The following is a 21,840-nucleotide window of genomic DNA, read 5'->3' as shown; positions in this document are numbered from 1 at the left end:
CCAGTGGACCAGCCCCCAGCCGGCGAGAGCCTACATTCCCCAGATGGGAACGGGCAGAACAGCTGCCCAGCCTCGCTGTCGCCAGGGCGCTCCAGCACTCATGATTCCAGATCCAGCTCTCGGGCAGTTCAAAGATGACAGAGGGTCTTCAGAAAAAAGCAGCATCCAAGGGAACAAGCCCTGCTACTGCTGCATTTGCAGCACGAGTCTCTTCTGCGAGCAGCCATCGCGTCTTTCGCTTCGATCCCGGGGGTTCAGACGCGGTGACCCGCTGCTCCAGCGTCGGAACTGAAGCTGCTCACCGCTGGCTTTTGAGGGGAGAGCAGTTGGAAGGCGAGCAGGACCTTCCTGCTGCCCAGCGCAGCCTGAGCTAGGCCAGGACGCGCCATCCCCACGTGCCAGCTGACGGTACCTGTGGGGGCTGCAGCAGAACCCAACCCCGCAGCCCCCAGCCCCTGCAACAGGCAGGCGGCAGAGCAGAAGAGGATGCATAGTGCAGGAAAGAGGAGGGACATTGCTGCCTCCAAACGTACAGGGCCAAAATCCACCCGATCCCCCTAAGAGGGGGCTCTCCCCACACGCTTAAATACTCACAGGGTTGGGAACAGGCGATTAAGGCAGATTTTTACGGGTTGCACAGCTGGCCAGAGGCACTCACACTGCTCCAGCAACGGCAGGTCTGCTGGGAGCCATTCGCCCTCCCAGCCACACATCAGGCTACACCCTTCTTTCCACAGGCCGGCACAATTAGTTGCTCGATTACTGTCTAAATGGGGACACTGTAACGACCTGGCTTTAAAAATGAGAACACAACTTTTCATAGCAGGTGAGGCCATGCTTCCCTCCTGCTGGGACGAGGCAGAGGGAGGTTCTCCTCAGCAAAGGGTTCAGCACTGCAGCAGCGTGAAACCGTCTGGACTGTGTCCGTGTCCTAATTCCACAGTATCAGTGCTGTGAGCGACACTAACAGGGACCGTAACAAGCCCTTCCGAGAGGCTTTAAGTGCTGGAAGGTGCTGTATGACTGCTGCCAGAGCCCAGAAGAAGGATTTCAAACCAAGGCCCTGATCCCAGCAAAATGGGAACCGCTGTGTGGAACCATTTTAAAACCCAAACACTACTGCTATCAGCACCACATCCTTTGTCACCTACAGCTCCAAGCAGTCCTCAGCCTCAAACCAAGCCAGCTTGAATCCTCATGGTAACAAGTATAAAAACAAAAAACATATGAGAAATGCAGCTTAAACAGATTAAAAAACCCATTAAAAAAAAAAACACCACCAAAACCAAACCCCTTTGATCAAACACCGTCACAGGTTGCCCAGGGAGGTTGTGGAGTCTCCATCCCTGGAGATGCTCAAAACACAATCAGCCCCAGCCCTGAGCAACCTGCTGCAGCTGTCGGGCAGGCCTGGGCCATCCCTAGAGGTCCCAACTCCCCATGGGCTCTGCGACACAGCCCACCCCCCTGAATCCAGCTTCCAGATGAAATGCTGGCACTAACAGGGCAGGTTATCACAGGCATTTCCCTTCCTGTATCAAACTGTCACCCTTCTCTCTTCCAGAGCAGGAGGGGAAACAACCAAAACCAAAACAGAAGGAAGGAACAGCACAGGCGAGGGGCTGAAGAGCAGCTGCTGTTAAGAACAGGGCACAGCAATGGCTCCCAAAAAACATTTGTCATCTCCCTGGCCACGCTGGCTGGAATTTAAGGTGGCCCCAAATCCTGGCAGTCTTCCAAGGGCAGAAAAAGCCTCTGTGTTTCCCCAGCCTCAGATACGCTGCCCCAGGCTACTGTCTTCAGGTGGAGCTCAGCCATCGCCTCTCCCTGACAGACTGCTCTCAGCATCTCCCCTTCCAGCCAAGCACTTCCATACATCTTCCCTCCCTCTCGCCCTGCCCGCCCGGTTACCTCCTCAAGACCCGATTTCCAGGGAAAGGGCACGGCAGCAGCAGCGGTCCGAACGGCTGTAGCGCTTTTCTTACACCCCCACTGATATCCTCGACTTCGGTGCAAGCTCCTTCCGCACCTGCTCCCGCAGCCTCTGTGCAGCCAGCAGATATCACAGAGGCTGCCAAGTCCTTACATATGTGCTTTGCCAGCCAATAAAATTCCTGTTTTGTGGGGGTTGTTTTAAAAATATTCCTCATTTTTCAAAGGGCCTTGCGGTCTGTTCCAGTCAATGCAGCAGAAGTGCCGTGTTCCCAGGCACTGGAGTTGGCAGCCACACAGCTAGACTTGGGAGTTAAAGCCACTGGTTACGTATAAACACAGCAATGAAAAACTGTCCCTCAAAACGGGTGTCACGTCGGCGAGACGCAGACCCCGAGGAACCCTCACAGACACACATACTCCATAAGCACACGCTGTAGCGAGAAAACCCCCTGCAACTTGCTTCGGGTGCTCACCACACACTCACAAGCTTCTGAGGGGACAAATGATGGGTCAATGACAGGACAAAACACGTCCCCCGTAAGAGATGATGGGCGTTTGCCCGTGGACAGCATTACAGAGGCAACGCACCACCGTATTTTGGAGTCTCTCGTTCAGACACACTTTGCTACTGGGACCAAACCAAAAATCATCATCAATGAACGCTGTTCCACAACAGACCCCTTCGTCCCTGCACTGCACGCGAATGCTGTAAAGCTTCCTGCTTGCTCTGGGGGAAAGGACGTTTCAGTCTGGGACGAGGCCACAAGAACACGGTACACGTTTATGTGAACTGCCCCTAGACGCACACAATTACATGGCGAGACCTTTCGCAGGTCTTCGAGCGCCACATCCGGTGCTTTTCTCCACAGCCAATTTTATGACGGTTTCTCACAAGGATCAAGACCGCAGGAGAGCAAACACGGGCTGGTACAGTCACTCTGGAAAGAAAGGCTGCCTGCTCGCAGCCACGCCAGCCTACACATCCCAGGGACTACGGTTCCTTCTCTTCTCAGTTACCCGACACGTGCGCACGAGCCGGTCTTCCTCTGCTCACGACGTGCACTGCTCACTGACAGAGACTGAACCCTCTGCCAAGCCCGTGACAGGGGTAAGACCTGGGAACACCCCAAGTGATGACACTTTGCTTTCAAGCAGGAAGGCAAGAAAATAGAGAAAACTATAACTTTCTGGCACAACAGGAAGGGTTTCAGTGTGCAGACTGGTCTTCACAGCCAGAACTCTGAGCAGCCCAGGACCCGCAGTACAGAAATGCTTTGACTGGCAGACACTGGGGTTCACTCCTCACGAGCCAGGGGCAATTACAGGCAGGCTTTCTTCAGCGCTACAAACCCAGCACGTTAAACGTCGGCAACTTGCTACAAACCTCAAGGATCAGGTTATATGTCAAGACGGGAATATCTAACCACCTGACCCCCTTCTGGTACACCAGCCTCCACGGCTTCATCCCACAAACAGGGCCGAAGGATTCATCCCAGAGCAACGGCAGGTGGTGCGACCCCGAGGGCAGCTGCCGACTGCAACACCTGAACCTGAGGTTCCTCAGAAGGAGTTTGCATCACGCAAAGCGTCGCCAAAACAATTTTATTTCCAGTGTTTAAGTGGGTATGCACACAGGCATGATACAGGTTTGGATTCATTAGGTCTTCATGCAGAATTATATTCTCAATAAAAGAAACCAGTTCCATCCAGTATCCACTATCTACACGCCTATGTTACAACATTTATATCAAATCTGGTATCTGAAGAAAAGATACACATGTAATATGTACATTTAAGTTACTTATTTTACAGGAAGATTAAAAATTCAAGTCACATAAAACTCAAAATCTGTATTAAAATTGGAAATATAAAACTCCAATATTTACTGGAATGCCTAAGGAATGGAAGCTCTGTAGCCACCTGTGTTAACATTTGTAAAATGTAATGAAACTCGTTAACAGTAAAACGCATTCATTTGTTTGCAATAAGTTTCTCTAATTTAACAATATGGCACCCTAACAAACCAAATGAATTTATGATGAGGCACTTGTTAGTGACTAAACCAAAAGAACAATTTTTCTGCATACTAATGCCAGGCCAACTCTCAGTCAGACAACCATGTTTACACTACACAGCATGTTGCATCAGATGCTTTGTTCAACATTTGTATGCAGCCATCAAATATACTTTTTCTTAAAATATATATATATATATATACTTCAACTTTAGTGTTCTTCTGGCTGTGGTAATGCACTGTGAAGACGTTCCACAGAGCATATTGATGAAACCAGCCCAAATGAAGGCTGCATAACGACAACAGTACAGGAAAAATATATATATATGTACACACACAGAGACAGTTACTGGGAAGTGTAACAGTAAGTTAATGAATTGCTGTAGTGGACATCTCTCCCCGTTTCAAAGATACTGGTAGAATCGAGATCTCACCACCTGCGTCCCAGACAGTTTATGAGGATGGGCATCAACTGCTGGGCTGAAGTTATTCTTGTTCATATTCTGGTAATTTTCACCATTTACCTGGTCTGGCGGCTGAAATGGTCCCGAAGGCGGTGTTCTGTTAATTAAAGTCAAGCTGCTGGAGGAACTGCCTTCATCTGCCTGCATCTCCGCAGATGAAGGCAGGTCGACCGTTGATACACCTGCTGAGCTAGTGTTCTCAAGTCTGGGCTTTCCAGTTTCACCCGTATTAAGGTCAGTTGTGCTAGTGCGTAAACGTTCCCGTGCGAGCCAGTCCGAGATCGAGAGGTCCTGCGCTGGACACTTTGGCTTCAACCGATTCACAGCTGAAAGCTCACATTCTCTCTCTCTACTCTGACCTGGCTCTTGAGCTTTCCAAGCATGCAGGACACTTATTTCAGCGAAATCCCTCTGCCCTCCAAGCGTGTGCCTTCGCCTGATATTTTTTCTCTTTGCAGTCTCTGCAGAGTTAGCTTTTTGATTCCCAACTCCAAACATGTCATCTGCAGATGACCTGAGTCGCAGCTTTAACCTGTCTGTAATTTTAAGTCTCCAGGTAGGTTCTTGTTTGTCAGCCTCACTTCTGGCTGATGTAGCTAAACTGCTAGTCGACCTTCCTTTTTTCATTATGTCAAACATTTTGGTCACAGTAGGCGAGTCCTTCTCACCCTTCGCATCCCCTGAACCCTCGCTGTCCGTTTTGTGCCGGGCAGACTTTCTCCTCGACAGTGTATCACATTCGATAAGTTTGTGTGAGCTAAAAAGTCTGCGACTCTCTAACTTTGGCGTTGAACTTCCCTCGGTACAACTTACTTCGCTTTCTTCAGAGTTCCTCCGACTGGTCTTTACCACCTCTGAAACCTTCCCCTTGGACAGCCTTTCGGCAGCAGCACTGGTGGCAAAGACAGGGAAGTCACTTTCACTGTCCGTCTCCATAGGGCGCCCTTCGCTGATCAATTCACTTCTTTCATCGTCAGCATCTTCTCCCTTGCTTTCTGTCACCGACTGCACCTCAGGGCTCAGCATACTGGTATCCAAACCAGCCAGATATATAGTAGATGACGTAGTTGAATAATCTGAGGTGATGGAACTGACATCAGCTGCTAAAAACTCACTGTGTTTCACTTCAGGGCTGGCTACTTTTTTGCATGAGTATTTGTGCTGGGAAGCCTGGGAGGAAGTGCTGAGCATAGTGCCGGAGTCAGACACTGTCTCCTCAACCTGGGAAGAAGATTGTGAAGCAGGTGGTTTTGGGCTATGCTTCTGCGTTGACTGCAGACAGCTGAGATTCGGTGCTTTTGTGCATTTATCATGGTAAGGCAGTGAAGGCTCCTCTGACAGGATACTTTCTTTCTTTAATGTCTTCTTTTCGTCCTTTACAACATTCACATCTTTTTTACTGCTGTTCTCTTTTTCCTTCAGGACAAACATCTTCTGTTTTCTCCCTACGTCTCTCTCTCTCTCATATTCCCCTTTACCTATGTCCTCTTTTGTTGTGTCACCACGAGACTGTTCCGCAAGCTCCTTCTTGAAAAACACATTATCCAACTCATCCTCTGAGCTGCTTGGCTGTGGTTTCTCTTTTGTTTTTTTCCGCTTGCGACTAGCTGCTGCAAAAATGGAGGACACAAGCAGTTCCTTGCTATACTGATCTTTTCCAGAACCCCAGGAACCCTGTGTAAAAAAAAAAAAAAAACCACAAAGGGAGAGGGCATGATTAGAAACCACAGAGGCACATTCTTTCACATGAAATTTTACTAAAAACGTATCCCAAGCTTCAGCGCTTTCACTAGCTCCTCATAAATTAAAGAGGTGATGGCAATGGTGAGAACTGCCACTGTGGCTTCACAAGCCAAGAGCAAACAGCCATACAGTAATACAGTGGCTATACTGGCCATGACAGCCTCAAAGGTGCACTAGTTTGTTTATGTGAACATGAGCTGGGAAAAGCTGGGAGAAACTTCTACTCAACCAAGAGTAACAAAACCATTCCTGGTTATCCAGAACCTCCTGCTGCATGACAGAGAACATCCCATATTCTTGGTGCAGACCTCAGAGATTAGGACAGGGTAAGCAGAAGACACATGAAGTCTTGCTGATAGCCTGCCCCCCAGGGAAAGAAGCACCTGAGAAGCCTGCACAAGGAGTGCCCACGGTGACAGCTTGGCCACCTGCACAAGGAGTGCCTACAGGCAGCGTGGACAGAGAACCTCTGGACTGGAAGCGACACCTCTGAATCGCTGTGACAGCAGAAAAGTGCCAGTCCAAAACTGACTGGCAATGGACCACTAGGTGCTGGGGCCTACCATCTGCCAAGTGACCACAGCAATTCTTCTCACTACTCAGCTGGCACTCTTGCATTAGCCACTGTCCCCACAGAGGATGGGGGAGCTCTCTGCATTTTTTTCCATGTGCTGGGGAGAAGTGCATGTCCTTCTCACCAAGAAGGGTATCAAGCAACTCAGCCAGCTGGAGCTCCACTTGGAACATGCCTTGCTGTCAGTGAGAGGCAACCTGCAAACGGCGCAGCACCCAGGCACAGGCAGTGTGACAGCGTCTGGGAAGCTGGGCATTTTTTGAGGGAGTGGCTGAGCCACCAAGCATCCTCTCAAAGCAGCTGGGCTGGCATTCAACAGTGAACCAGGAGGATGCATTAAGTCCCGCCCTCAGCTCAGAGGGCATCAGTGGCACACAGAACACACACCAGCATAAAGCCATTTCGCAGGCCCAGAGCTGACGGCGGTCAGCTGCATGCTGCTGTGTCACCCTCTGCTACAGGCAGCCCATGTTAGCAGCTACCAAACAACAGCCTGAGGGACCAAAAGATCTGCCCATGGGTCAGATGAGAACTCCGGCATTAGATTGAGGACGGAACTATTGCCTGTGTCCTGGTCGTATTCCCCCTCCATCTACTAGGCTGCCAGGCACAGCAATACTCCTGAGGGACACTCTGCGTAGCAACCTTTGAACACAACCTTTGGCTTCCTGTAAAAGGAGAAGCTATTACCTTCTGAGCCAGGAAAGGCTATGTTCTACGGACAATTTTCTCAGTGAAACAGGGAAACACAAATACTGTCTGGGAGTAAGTAGGATGCCAACAACCACGAGGAACATACTATATACATTTACCTCGACTAAATGAGATGCAAAAAGAGGTGAGCACTCGCAGTTCAAAGAGTTTGGAACAAAGCTGGTTGCGTGTGCAGCTGACAGCTTTGGCAGATGCAGCTAGCTGCAAACACGTGATACTCTGCCAATGTAGCACTTCTTTAAAATTATTTGATGAGAAAACAGTACTACTTACTCAAAATATTCTACACGAGCTCTAGAGTACATCTGCATATAAAAGTGTTTCAATAAAGCAAGCAAATATCTAACGTTTTCAGAAGATTGCAAGTACATCATTTCACAAAATGATTTACCTTAGATTTTGCTGAGTCACTAGTAGCTGAATCTGTGGAAAAATTGAAAAAACAATTCTGCTCAGTTCTGTGCCATTTTTTCGTTGTTGCTACAGACAATGCTGGACTTATGGAAAAAGACAAGCACAGAACAAAACGTGAAGCAAATAAAAAACCAGAACAGAGTGAATAGTCAGAGCTCACAAAGATGCAAGCTGCACCACAGAAAGCCACCGCCATGAAAGGATGCTGTGAATTGTAGGCAGAACCAGCTCAATGATAGGAATGGCAAAGGAGCCCTGTTCTTCTAAATAAAAAACAGAAATACTAATGTTTATTCATTGTTTTAAGTATACAGCCCCTGCAAAACCGCAGCTGAGACACCTTTTCAGGATCGTACTGCGTACTCTCCTGAGATTCAGGATACACAAAGCAAAATTGAATGCCTTAGTACTCTTGGCTGCCCTAGGTACAAATCATGGTTCACGTAGTCGTATTCTTTTTGTGAAGTTTTAAAGGAATTAAGTCGTATTTTGTGTGTAAAACCCCAATTATACATCTCTCTCCACCTCTAACTATGTATAGGTAAAATTTTATTTTTAAATCGGCTAGATTCCAGCAGCTACCAGTTTGGTGTTTTTTTTACAACAAGCGCTATTATGAAATGAAAAATGGACACCATAGCTTTACTGTCTCGCAAAACCCAAGATTATACAATTACAAAGGGGGTAGGAAGGGGCTAGCACAATGGCTAAAAATACGAGCTTGGATGTGTTCCAGCTTTATGGACTTTCTCCCTAGGAAAAAGAGCTGAGCCCCCTGCCACACCCCTTTTTGACACATGGCTAATGCTTTATGACTAGAAAGACTGGTAGACCATACCATGCTATTTCTCCTCAGGGTCTGCTTCAGAGATAACAAGAAACAGCAGAAAAACTTTTAAAAAGTAGCATTGATCTGTTTAAAATACTCTTGAAAGAAAAATTACAGGACAGATCAACTTTTTTTTTTTTTTTCCATTTACAAGAAACGGGGGTTTCTGCAGACAAGGCAGCTACAGTGTGGGCAACAGTCCTCCTTCTTCCTACAGTTCCAGCTGTCCATCAGTGACATCACAGAATCCACTAATGACATCACCGTGTGATAGACTCCTCCCACTTCGCCTGTTACAACATCAGTATAAAGTGACTGTTTCAGTAGTGCTGAACAACCCTTTGAAAACTGAAACAAAAGCTAGAGATGAAGGAGTAACATTTGTGGGATACAACATGCTGGGTTAGTGCAGTAATATAGTGAAGGGAGGGGGGGAAAAAAGTCACCAAAAAAGAGCCTGCAATGCTTGTCCTTAGCCACAAAAGAGGATGGCATTTATAAACAGAAGGAAATCAGCTTTAGTATAGACATACTGCAACATACTTAAAGTGTCCATCACTTGACAAGAAGACATAACTCAATTTTTTTTGCATTCCTAACGTTGGGAAGGAGCAATATTAGAACACCACTGAAGATAGTCTGTCTGCCATCACAACAAACCACTTTACAGCAGCATATCTGCTTCACCTCGCAATGATGATTGCATGGGTTACTGTGAATAAATAAAATAGTACGTGCAAGCCTCCTCTTTTAATTATTATATTCCTGTTAGACAGTAAAGTTTTCCAAATTATATCATGCATGATTATCAACAATTCAAGTCTTTAAGAAGTGTTAATGATCTTTTGGAAAAGAGAAAAACAGTTTATTAGTAAAAGAAAATAGGAAGAGAGAATTAGAGTGAGTTAAGAGAGTAGGTTTTTCTAGCCTATGGACTAACACTGTCCAGGCAAGAGTTACCTGATACGTCTCCAGGAGATACTCCCGTTCTTCCAATGTTGGTGAGTAAATGATCTATGTTTGGCACTGGCTGAGATTCTACAGTGTTTTCCTCCTGAACTGCTGTCTACAGTTAATAAACAAAGATCTCATCATCGTTTCACAAATAATTCATTATGACTCAAAAGCATTTAGAAAACGGCATTATTCACCCAAGGACAGGCTTTCCTCATGTGTTCTTATTTTCCCATTTTGCTTTATGCTTTTAAAACAAATGCATGGCTTTTTTTTTTTTTAATTCATTACTACAAGGACTGGAGAGCTAAAAAGGTGTTTCTGAAGAGCAAACCGTACAGCGACGTAATAAGAAATACACAGGCATTCTAGAGGCAGCAGAAGCAGATTCTAAACTAAGATAATTAATGACACAGATATTTATGACAATACTTACAAGAGGTTCTTCAGCATCATCTTCTGTGAAAAACCAGTCATGCTACAATTTAAAATAAAAAAGGTGAACACCCCACAGGAAACACAAAACCCAGATGTGGAACAATAAAACATGGAAATTACTAAAAATGATATCCTGGAATTCAGAGGATAAATACCAGACCCAAACTGGCCCAATAAGAGTAAAGCTGGCTGATCTGTGTATGATCTTACTTTTTAAATAATGAAATGCATCCACTTACTTTTTGGATGAGTGTTTCTACAATTTTATATTGATCTGGCATGTGCGTAACCATGTGTGTCATGTTATCATCAGATGTCCTCACGAGCGTTGGACCAAATACTATTGCCAGGTTTCTTGGTTCCATCTAAAATGAAAGATTTCCACATCATACATTTATAATGAGGAAATACAATAATACAGGCCAAGTACATTAATATACACTACTATTATCTGAGAACCATTTTAAATAAGAACAAAGAAAAGGTTTTTAAGAACACACTACTGACCCAGGTAGGATGTTACACTACACTAAAACTCTCCTACACACAGCTGCAATAACGCATCCAACATTTCTGCAATTCAGTATTTAACCTGCCTTAAGCCACTGCAAGCAAATAGCTCCCATAAGCACAGAGAAGTCAGGAACTCCAATATACCCTTTGCACTTACACAGGGATCTTTTTTTCTTCCTATAAAGACTATTTGCTTTGTTCAGAAACTCTGGTGTTTTAAGATTTAGTGGTTTTTTATAAAAAGGCATTGGTAGTTCCCTGTTATTTTTTTTTCCTGAAAATTTTTACATGATACATGAAAAAAGTAGGTTGGTAATCAAATACTTTATTATGTCTACTGACAAAGAGCTTATTCAATTTGCATCTACTCTGGAGGAGGCGGCAGTAACCAACATCACAGACCCAACACATCTATTCCTGAGGTGCTCTCAGAATTATCTGATCATGTGATGTTATTAATCATCCACCTGATTTATTTTTAACGTTACATCTCTGCAAAATAATTCCAAGAAAGCAGCAGCAGAATACTTACCTTCTCTTTCTGCCTGCTTCTCTGACTTAGAGTTTAAGAATAAACCAATAACATATAGGAGGCAAGGTCCTTGTGCTTACCAGAAGTAATGACCTAAGCCCCTAATGCTCACTTTGACTTGAACCGTGGCCATTGACAAGCTGTACAATTATAATATCACCCCAATCATCTATCCTTATATACGCCGTAATATTAACATTACTGAAACAACATTTATATAGTACACCAAAACCATAAAATGATAAAGGTTTGGTTTAGGCATTGCCCCTAAAAATGACATTTACTATAATTTCCTTACAGTGCCAGCTCTAATTCTATTAAAGGTTATGATCTGTTAAGTATTTTTTTCTACACACACAAGTTTGTTTCGTATTTAACTACAAGGTGTTATTTGCAGAACTGATGTTGGAATCTACCACAGTCATTTGAACTGAGTCATTCTCTGATCTTTTAAATTCTTTAAGATTGGCCACAGGTTCCTCTATATAATTAATCAATCACATCAATTTTTTCCTGCACCCCGCACGTTGGTAGCCAAGTAACAAGCCACCGTGTTACCTGCCCTGAGGTAAGCATCCGTAAGCACACCCATACTGTGCACAGCTTTGCATTCAGCTACCCCTCCCTGAGGGGTAAAAAAAGGTGACACTATTACTTGCATTTACTGTAGGATTATAGCATGCACAGAAGCACTTAACACTAACTCTTCCCCACCGCACAGGAATGACAAAAAGCTATTCTTAGCAGTGGACTAAGACGACCCTATAGCAGGGAACTACCACGAATTACATCATGAATTTTCTTTCTTAAAATCAGCATCTACAGGGTCATCAAACATTAAAGTAATTACAGCAAATCCCAGTCTTAAACATTCCTTTAGTGTCCAGGAAGCCAGGCTTCACACAAAGCTGGTGCAACAGCCTGTCAACAGGTCCACTGCGGTCACAGACCTCTGCCCTGCCCAGGCACACACCTACCCATGTCAAGATGGGATTATAAATGTACATACTTGGGATAAACGTAAGATGTGAGCGGTTATTCCCACAAGAATTAATACCAGTTTGAATAAAATTAATTCACACCAAAGAGGTGCTTATTTGGCAGGAGTCCTTACTCTAATCCAAAAATCTTCAACACAAAGGTCTTAATTTTAGCTACAATAATAAATTATCACCTGAACAGAAATAATCCTGCACCAAACCTATTTAATGAATGAAATAAACCAAAATACATGATAATTTTGTTTCCGATACCTTGTTTTTTTCTGAGTTCTCTGCTACTGTCTTCAGGTGTGCAGAAAGAAACTTGAGAGTCTCATAATGATGTTCAGGTAAATCATGAATCTGAAACAAATAATCACTATTCAGAACATTAAACATTTACTGCGAATTTTGTAGTGCACCTACAACACACCTGATTTCAGCTTACCAGTCTCTTCAGTGTTTTTAGACGTTCAACAGGATCTTCTTTTCTATTTGCATCTATAAAATCTGCATATTTGTCTGTTAAAAAAAGGCAGAAATCAATCATATGAGCTTTGACATATATATGTATGTGATGTATGTGCACTGTGTACATACATCCCCAGCCCCATGCCCTGTGAATACAGGTAACATATATAAATGACCTTTGGAAGTCATAAATTAGCCCATTATAACGTATATAACATACTAAGATGGAAATGGGGAAAAACCCCCAGCTTTCATAGTATACGTAACAGTCAAATTGCAAATTTTACTCTGTGTTGGGTTTTTTTTTCTATTTCACAATTCCTTCACCACCAGAGAAATTCTATTTACAGCTCTCATTCTTAAGCTGCATGATGACCATGACTCCCTGCTCTTTAAGTGAGAGAGAGGACACTTAGTACAGAGTCAGAAAGATGTGTTTTCTTCTCAAATCATCTGAAAGTTGTACGACAACCATTCAACAGCAACTCCTAAAGACAAAAATCATAACAAACAACTTACCATTGGTAAAAAGGGGTTCTGGAAGTTTTCTGAAGAAGGATTTCAGCAAACTGCTTATCACGTTCAAGTCTCGCCATTTCTACACATTTAGAAGAAAAGGACAGACATGCTTTATATTTCTATAATCACAACACAACCAGAATTTTTCGGGAGGTCAACCTGGAAATAGTGTGATCGAAGACTTACATCATCATGAACATCAATATCAGTCATTCCTTTGTTGAGCTCTTCTTGCATACTTGAGATGGCAGCATTATTTCCAGGAACTCTGTAAATACCTGTGTACTCAAGACCCCTTTCTTCAACCAGTTTGCAGCATATATCAACAATCAGTGGAATATACTGAAGAACAAGGAAAGTTACACATACACTTTAAAGCAATTCATACAAAAAATATTTTAAAAATCACAATGGAAAGAAAAATTGTCCTTCCATACTTTGTTGGTATGAGCTGGGGGGCAGTCATCTAGTCTAACACCAAATGTTCCTACAGCAGATGGCTTCTTTTCAAACGTCTTCCTCATAATGCTTGGAATGCCTTTTCTCCACGTTCCCTTGTCTTTTGGTGGACTTGTCTCATCTTGTTGTTGTTAGCATAATGCGAACACGGAAATAAAGAAGAAAAATAAAAGCATTTAAGTCACAAAAAACCACTGTTAATACGGGCAACAGATTTGCAGAGACCAAGTGACAACTGCTGCATTTTTACCTCTTTCACCGGCCCAGCTTCCCACAGCTCACTGAACATTAGTCTGCCTTCAACTACCTCCTTTTACTCTTCTGTGATTAACAAGATACATTTCAACAAACTGACACTCCAGATTTGCAAAACCAAGTAGACGGATGGTACTGTGCAATTTCATCATTCTAAGACTAAAGGTGCATAAGCTACATCAAAAAAAATTTTAAGTCTACTTTTAGTAAAGATGAAGTCTCCACTGAATCACAGTGCTGCACAAAATGCCTACGAAACTATACCACCATGTTCACACTTGTGCAGATTTACTCACTTTCAAAAATTACCAGATTTTAGTCACTCCTGAATCATTCTAAACAGGACTCGCACACTTAAGTATACTATTGATGCAAAAATCAGATTGGAAGCTCAGCTGACCTGTTCACCTCTCCTATACAATCCATGTAGCAAATTACAATTTCCATTTATCCTGTGCTGCAAATCACCTAATACAACAGCACTTCCTTCTTGTTCAAGTATTTCTGGAAATAATCTTTCAGCAGATTTGACATTTACTTAACATCTGCAATTCGGTTACATCATCTGCAGGTTAGCAGGAGCAAAGGGTCATCTGGTAACATAGACCAGAATTCATTCACACCTTAAGCTCAAGAGTGAATTGTTCAAAAGCGGTTGATCAAAAGTGATTGCTCAGCCAGTTGCCTGAATTTATAGGCAACAACCTTTAGTTTGGTAAAGGTTGTTTACTTCATAAAGGGTCCATAGAGGTTCTTTACTTCATAAAACACTTCAGTGGAAAAAACTGGTTTCTTAAAATACGGATTTACCTTGTTATTTCCAAGTCAGCTGGAGACAAAAGTATGAACTGCACACAAAATTATTTCCAAAGCTTGGCAAAATTTTGGTCATGAGAAGCGTTAACACCAGTATTTTACTATAGTTAACATTACATGGAACTGAAGGAAAAAACCAAAAACAAAACCCTCAAGAGTGGACTGGAGTAAAATCTTCAGGGATCTGAGAAGACCTGAAATATACCTGACATAACACCTAAATAAAGCAGTTACAAAAAATAAGTGATTATATCTGCAGCGTGAAAAAAGATGGTTAATACTTGGCTCTGAGGGTGACAGAGCACTGGAACAGGCTGCCCAGGGAGGTGGTGGAGTCTCCTTCTCTGGAGACTTTCAAAAGCCGCCTGGACTTGTTTCTGTGTGATCTACTCTGAGTGATCCTGCTCTGGCAGCGGGGTTGGACTAGATGATCTCTAGAGGCCCCTTCTAACCCCTGCCACTCTCTGACTCTGTTGAGTTAGAAAACCTGAGAAAGGCACCTCGATGGCCTCGCACTGGGGTGGTAAGGAACTACAGAAATACACAAAACACACAGACCTTTATTGAGAAGCTTCCTTTCAGACTCATCCTTAGGAGAATGCGGACTCTGGGTCCTCTGTTCTGCTTTAGTTCCAAGCAGAGTCTGTCTGATACTTAGACTCTGGCGAGGTGTTTTGGGAGATGGCTCTGTTTTGCTGCTTGAAGAGCTGAAACAAGATACATTACTTCAGTAAAAAGAAGCTAGATAAGAAGTCTACAAAAACTACTGGCAGCATATAATTCACCTACCTCATCATTGTATTGTATTCTTTAATCCTTCGACTAATTAGATCTCTGCTAGTGACACCAGTATCCTACAAAACAAATTGAGATATACCTTACAATCTTATAAAATACAGCAAATATTTTTTATTTTAAGACTATGATTAACTCTTCCTGTAAAAGAATAAATTGAACAGGCAGTCTTGGGAACAATGATGACAGAACATTTAAAAACCATGAGGAAAACTAATGTGAGAAATTACACATTAAATGCTGCTATTTAGACTTTTTTTCCAAAGCAATACAATCTGATTAAATCCTGTTAAATTGAAAGTAAGTCTAAACAGACAACATGCAAGTCAACACACCCTACTACTCTTAAAAATCCACTCCTAGTGCACACAGTACTTGTATAACTGATAACTACTTCACATACAGCTGAAAGTCATGTATTCAAATGTGCTTTTATCCATCTGTGTAATAATGTTTATTAATCCATTTTCCTTTGGACAATTATTTCAAATCTGAGCAAATGTGCATGATCACAGACATGAAAATATTCCTTTGTTGCTCATCACTGAAATGCACATGCACCAAGGACAATATTGGGTCAGATACTGATGTTATGTACAATAGCGTATGTTTGCCATTTGTAATTAGCATTAACATTTAATTAATAGACGCATCAACATTTAATCAAATGAACAGGCATCCTTCAGTTTCACTTTTTAACCACTGAGAAACTCACCACACTGTACCACTGCACCCACCACTTTGCAATGCAAGTCTGAAGACAGAACACACTGGCTTCGAACACTGCAATTATCTTTTAAAAAGGATTAGGGATTTTTGAGAGATAAGTTTCATACAAAGTGTATCTTTAGTTGAATCCCCAACAACATTAGCTCATTTATTTCAAAAATCCACTCTCTGATTATGTCAGTCTTTTTCTAACTATTTATTTACTCAGTTACCTTGCCTTTCACCTCATTTTCTTGTATGTTCCCCGCACACATTTGGTCTACTGTTTAATGGCAAATGATTTCTTTTGTTGAAGTATTAATTACAAGAATACACAATCAATTTTTAATGAAAAGAACTATGGCTTCTGCATTATGTATTACATGATTACCTCATCGTTTAAGTTGCTGTTGTCTTGTATTGCTTTAATCCACGCTAACATATTATCTCTGTCCTCAGCTTGAAACAGATACTCGCAATCTGATGTGGTGAGTCTAAATACGTTTTTCCTCTTGGTTTCACAGTATGAGATGTCTATCAAACAAGCATTGATGCTTATAGGTTGCTCTTCTTCAGACGGGGTTGCTTGTTCCTTTTTATCCTTGTATAAATAAAGGGAACGACCTCGAAGAACAACATACAATTGCTTCCACGGCCGAATGCTCCCACCAACTCGCTGAAAAACATCAACAGATATGTTAGTTTGCTTATTTGTTACAATGAATGATTCTGGATTAAAAAAAACCCCTACCTCCAGAAATTTTAAAAAGAAAGACTAACCACCTACCTATGCCATTCTTAGGAACAACCTGTGGAAAGACTACAGACACATACATCAACTGCTCGCTCTCAGGAGTGAATTGCTCAATAGCCTGCCCTCGCTGGTCACCCAGTGAGTGTGTGTTCACATGCAACAGTAGCAAGGAACAGAAGGTGACTAGAATGTCACAGAGGCATTAATACAAATTTAGTAGAAAGTATTTAGTGGGCCCTGCCCATGACTTTTAAACTTCATTCAAATCAGACTCATCTTTACACACCACTAATTCCAGACTCCCAATTTTCCTTGCATTAGTCTGTACTTTTGCAGGTTTATCTGAACTCAACTCCACAACATTCATGAAAATTACAGCTTTTTTCAAACTAGAATTATCAAGGGGCTGATTCTTACTACTTAATAAGTTACTACAAATGAGTTCACACATTCTTTGAAATGTAAAGTCAGAATCATAGAATCAGAGAACCATTTCAGTTGGAAAACACCCTTAAGATCATCCAAGTCCAACCGTAAACTTCACACTGCCAATCCCAACACTAAACCATGTCCCTAAGCACCACATCTACAAGTCTTTTAAACAGTTGCAGGGATGGTGACTCAACTATTTCACTGGGCAGCCTGTCCCAGTTCAGGATAACCCTTTCAGTGAAAAAATTTTTCCTAATATCCAGTCTAAACCTCCCCTGGCATAACGTGAGCCCACTTCCTCTTGTCCTATGAGTTCAGAAGACCTTTCAGAAAAGCAGCCTGTAAAAGCAGCTGAGGAATTCACTAAAGTCAATTCAATGTTCTATCATGTCTAAAATTCTGGCAGTCTTATTGATCCTCATATCCCAAAAACTGTAATGCAAAAAGCAAACCAGGAAGGCTTTTAGTTTCTAATCTTAGTTTTCTACCAGCTTAATATTTGTGCTAGGCTAAAAACCCAAACATGGCAGGTACCTTTCCCTTGTCTGTGACAAGCTGACGAAAATGGAGCCATCCTTCCTTGGAGGCATCACCAAACACCTCTGAAGAAGAATCTTTTCGGGAACCAGAGTCTTCTGAAGACTTCTGACTGTCTGGGACCTAAAGAAAACATCACAGTGTACTTCGAAATAGATTTTTCTATAATCCCTACATTCGAGATGTTTCCCTCTTTGAAAGCTGACATCTCATTCAGCGAAGCGTCCCTATGAATATCCCCTGGGAACATGTAATTTCCACACAACAATAGTGACCTTACACTTCCCAAAAGTACTTTGAGAAACTGCAGTAGTCTTAGACTCTCAATAGTAAGATTTTACAAAAGCACACCACAGATTTGCTTTGTTAACAGAGTCTGAGGAAAAGGAAAAATCAAGGACCATGTGGTGAGCCTAGAAAAAGAGAGAGACCATGTTTACTAATGCGATGCATACAGTACCAACTGCAGAAAGACATCAGAATCAATTTAAATACCATAATCAATCAAGATTAAGAATAATGTGATGAATAGCAATTCCAATAAACTTCATGTTTAACACATCAGTTTGTGTAACCAAGTTGTGTAATTCATATTACTTTTTACAGTATTATGTGCAATTCATAGGAGTTGTGATGTACATATATACCTACCTTAATCCCCTTTAAACTAGATACATGCTTAATGGATCTGTTGAAAGAAAAACAAATGTTAAAATGAGATTTTATACACTTTAAAAAAAAGATCTCCAAATTAACTGGTATTTTTCATGAACTTACGATTTTCCCTCTTCTCTGTAGTCATCCAGTCCTTCATCATAGGACTTTGATCTCTCAGTTTTTACAGCAGGCTGGCTATCCAGGACACTAGGCCGGATGGATTCTACAAACAACAGAAATTTTTGAACATGTAAGAACCAGAATCACAGTTTATTGTTCGAAATAAATTGAAAAGGAATTTACAATTTTTACTCCTGTCTTCCAGGAAAAATTTGCATGAGGGGAAAAAAAAAAAAAGAAGAAATGAACACTTACCATGTTCATGTGAAAGCTGTCGCCGAATTAAAGTGATTGGAGATGTGGGACTGGGAGGAACAGTTGTTACAGCGGGCGCTTGAGAAGCAGACGCAGAAATAACAGCAGATTTTTTTTAATGTGTGCAATATCGTGGTCAATACTAGGACTAGTCGGTTCATCTACAAAGGTAATGTGTCATATATTAACGCATTAAATGCATTAAGCATACGCTGAAACTAAATAGCTGTCTGAACGTCTCCTTACTGGGATATCAGATTAAGCAGCTTATACACGAACTGTTTCAAGAAAAGATAAGGGTCCAGTTAATTCACACTGCCAAATGTACTTTTTTTGTTGTTTCTTTGTTTTTAAGAAAGAGCAGCCTGCTTCATTTTGTAAGAATGTTAATTGTAAATTCTAGATAAGGGCAAAGAATATCAAACCTGATTATATTTTGCTGTAAATTATTTGCTAAACTCCCCTTATTTTCAAGTAGATTATTTTTATGTGCATAAGTGAGAAAACACACTTATTCCATCAGTAAGTCTAAACTCAAGAGACAGAACAGTACGATTTCCTACAATAAAATACAGGCATTCAGACTACCATAAGATATTTGGTTTAAATAATTGTTCAAATAATAAAGCCAAGACAGAAGCAAACAAAAAAGTATTTTAAACAGATCTCCAGCATCCAAAGAACCAATCCCCTCCCTCCCCACCACCCAAATATAGAAGCAAATACGAATGTTTTTAAAAGATGGCACTAGTACATACCAATTAGTTCTTCCACTAATTGTTCATACAAGCGATTGCATGCCATACATGCCCAGCACCTTACAGTCTCAATAGCCACAAGGGTCATCATGAAAGATTCCAAAAAGCTTTAAGTATTTCTAGCATTTAACATATTTCTTACAAGATGGAAGAAGCTAAAAGATGCATTTTCAGTCATTCTGAGAAGAGCTGTTACATCTCCTAGAACACATTACTAGGGCTAGAAAAATAACTCTACTCCACGCTCTAGTAGAAGAGGGTATAGAGGGGTGGGAAATCAAGTCATGAGCAGGGGCTGAACTGTACTGCCATAATGAATATGAATGTATTCTAGGTGCTAAGAATTGTAATATGCAGAGCTACTGAAAAGCCTACTGAAATCAATGAACATTCGCAGACAGAGGTTTATTCTTTGCTTTGTGCGAACACAACGGCGTGTGCTGCATTGTGCTTTTCCAACAGTCACTATCAGTTCTATTAAGGCAGCACTTGTACCATCAAATGGCCATGTAAATTTAAAACAAGGCAAGAAATGATTGAAGGACATAAAGGGTTTAGCAATAACAGCCCTGTGCTTTGTCTGGAGAGGTAAACACAACAGTTTCAGAAGGTGTATGTTTTAAAAAGCATACCTCCCCAGAAAGACTTGCTATAAACTAGAAACATCAATTAAAATGGAAAGCAAAAGAACTCACAGCAAACCTGTGATACTACAATTAAAAGAAGTTTTACTTTCATCCACAGTAATAAATTAGAGTTTACACACCTCTTCTCTACAGCAACCAGGAGACAGAGGGAACGTCAGTTATACTTCCATTTCAAAACTACAACAGCTCACCTTCCTATCGCCTTTTTCCATTTGCTCAGCTTCCCTGCACCAAACCCTGAGAGAAGCACACTGACATTGACTAAGTAATACAACCACTTGCTGCACAATTAATTACCTTGCAGCACGCAAACTGGAAGTGCCCAGCTTTAAGTTATTTATGTTACAGACTTATCTCAAAATGTCAGTCTCTACTCCCCAAAGTCACAAGAACACTAGTGCTTGAAATAAATCTGTGCAAGCTGTGAATACCAAAGTGTTAGGCAACACTACACAATCTCCCACAACACTTAAATCCAAGAATTCAGCAGAGGAAAACCAGTTTCTAAATCCTTGAAAGCAACAATAATTATTCAAATTATTATTACTTCACAGTGGATCTAATCCCCAGATGAATCAAAATTAAAGTGGTTTTAGAAATAGGCAAGCTTTAAAGAAACTGTAAGTGACGTTGGTACAAGAGGGAAATAACTCTGTTCAGTCCCTGAAGAGGTTGAAGGTCAGCTAATGGCAAGCTTTTACATAACGTAAAGCGATTATAGAGCAAAACATGACGTACACCATATGAATTACTGCCTACTAATTTAATGCACTGGCAAACTCCTCTGCTGCTGTGCAATACAAAACAAAACCCAAGCAACTACAGATCCCCCTTCTCTTTTGACTTTTTTCTTCAGGGCCTCCAATATTTGTCTCCCTTTCCAGTTTCCTTGATTAACTGGGTGTATTTGCTCCCCAAACCCCGTCACACGGCATGTGAAAGGATGCGTTCAGCTCACCAATCAATGGAAACTACCGTGTCTGAAAAGCGGTGAAGCGTACAGCACAAACAAGCCAGAGGAGAAGCCACACAGAGTAATTCTCTTTCAGTCTGTCATCTGACAGATCACCTGTGTCCCTTTAAATATTTGTAACAAAAAAGATCAAAGACTCCAGGACTACTTAAAAGTTTTACTTTTCACTGGAGAAAGGGATACAAACACAATTTGTTCTGCACTGTTGTTTACAAAGCAACCCAAGGGATCGCCCTTCGGAAAATGAGCCACCACAGTGACAGAGAGCAAAGGGAAGATGTTGCTTGTCACCTCTGAACATGAGCCTGCAACGGGTCAACAGTTCCAACTGTGATTTTCAGGAAGAGTCTGTCCATCCCAACACATTTATAGGGGTAAGACACTGAAAACTTGTAATAAACAGGCACCACAGTTGCAACTACAGACAGCGTGAATTAACTCATTGCTAGCTAGAGCAGAGAGAGGCTCATGCACAAAAGTACCTGTGTACTGCAGTGCAGCTGGAGACCAGGGACCTACAAAGAGAGGGAGCATCTGTACATAGTGCTAAGTGGTCTGGAAAAATACTAACTTTCTGACT

The 21,840-nt window shown here is 42.0% G+C and overlaps 1 protein-coding gene across 1 annotated transcript in view; it reads right to left on the bottom strand.

Annotated features, from left to right (window-relative positions):
- Nucleotides 1-3,523: 3,523 nt before the first annotated feature.
- Nucleotides 3,524-21,840, bottom strand: part of LOC104512920 (rho GTPase-activating protein 21-like) — a 51,117-nt gene continuing 32,800 nt past the window's right edge. Inside the window, 18 exon segments of the mRNA XM_010156103.1 lie at nt 3,524-6,087; nt 7,836-7,867; nt 9,648-9,753; nt 10,078-10,119; nt 10,319-10,444; nt 12,378-12,467; nt 12,553-12,626; nt 13,095-13,173; nt 13,281-13,436; nt 13,532-13,674; nt 15,183-15,331; nt 15,414-15,478; nt 16,519-16,803; nt 17,848-17,973; nt 18,502-18,538; nt 18,628-18,730; nt 18,883-18,997; nt 19,000-19,043. Of these exon segments, the coding sequence (XP_010154405.1) occupies nt 4,354-6,087; nt 7,836-7,867; nt 9,648-9,753; nt 10,078-10,119; nt 10,319-10,444; nt 12,378-12,467; nt 12,553-12,626; nt 13,095-13,173; nt 13,281-13,436; nt 13,532-13,674; nt 15,183-15,331; nt 15,414-15,478; nt 16,519-16,803; nt 17,848-17,973; nt 18,502-18,538; nt 18,628-18,730; nt 18,883-18,997; nt 19,000-19,043 (3,506 nt within the window). The 3' untranslated portion in view covers nt 3,524-4,353.

The sequence above is a fragment of the Eurypyga helias genome, unplaced genomic scaffold, assembly GCF_000690775.1.
Source record: "Eurypyga helias isolate BGI_N326 unplaced genomic scaffold, ASM69077v1 scaffold6077, whole genome shotgun sequence".
NCBI lineage: Eukaryota > Metazoa > Chordata > Aves > Eurypygiformes > Eurypygidae > Eurypyga > Eurypyga helias.
This window is presented reverse-complemented; position numbering and strand designations above follow the sequence as displayed.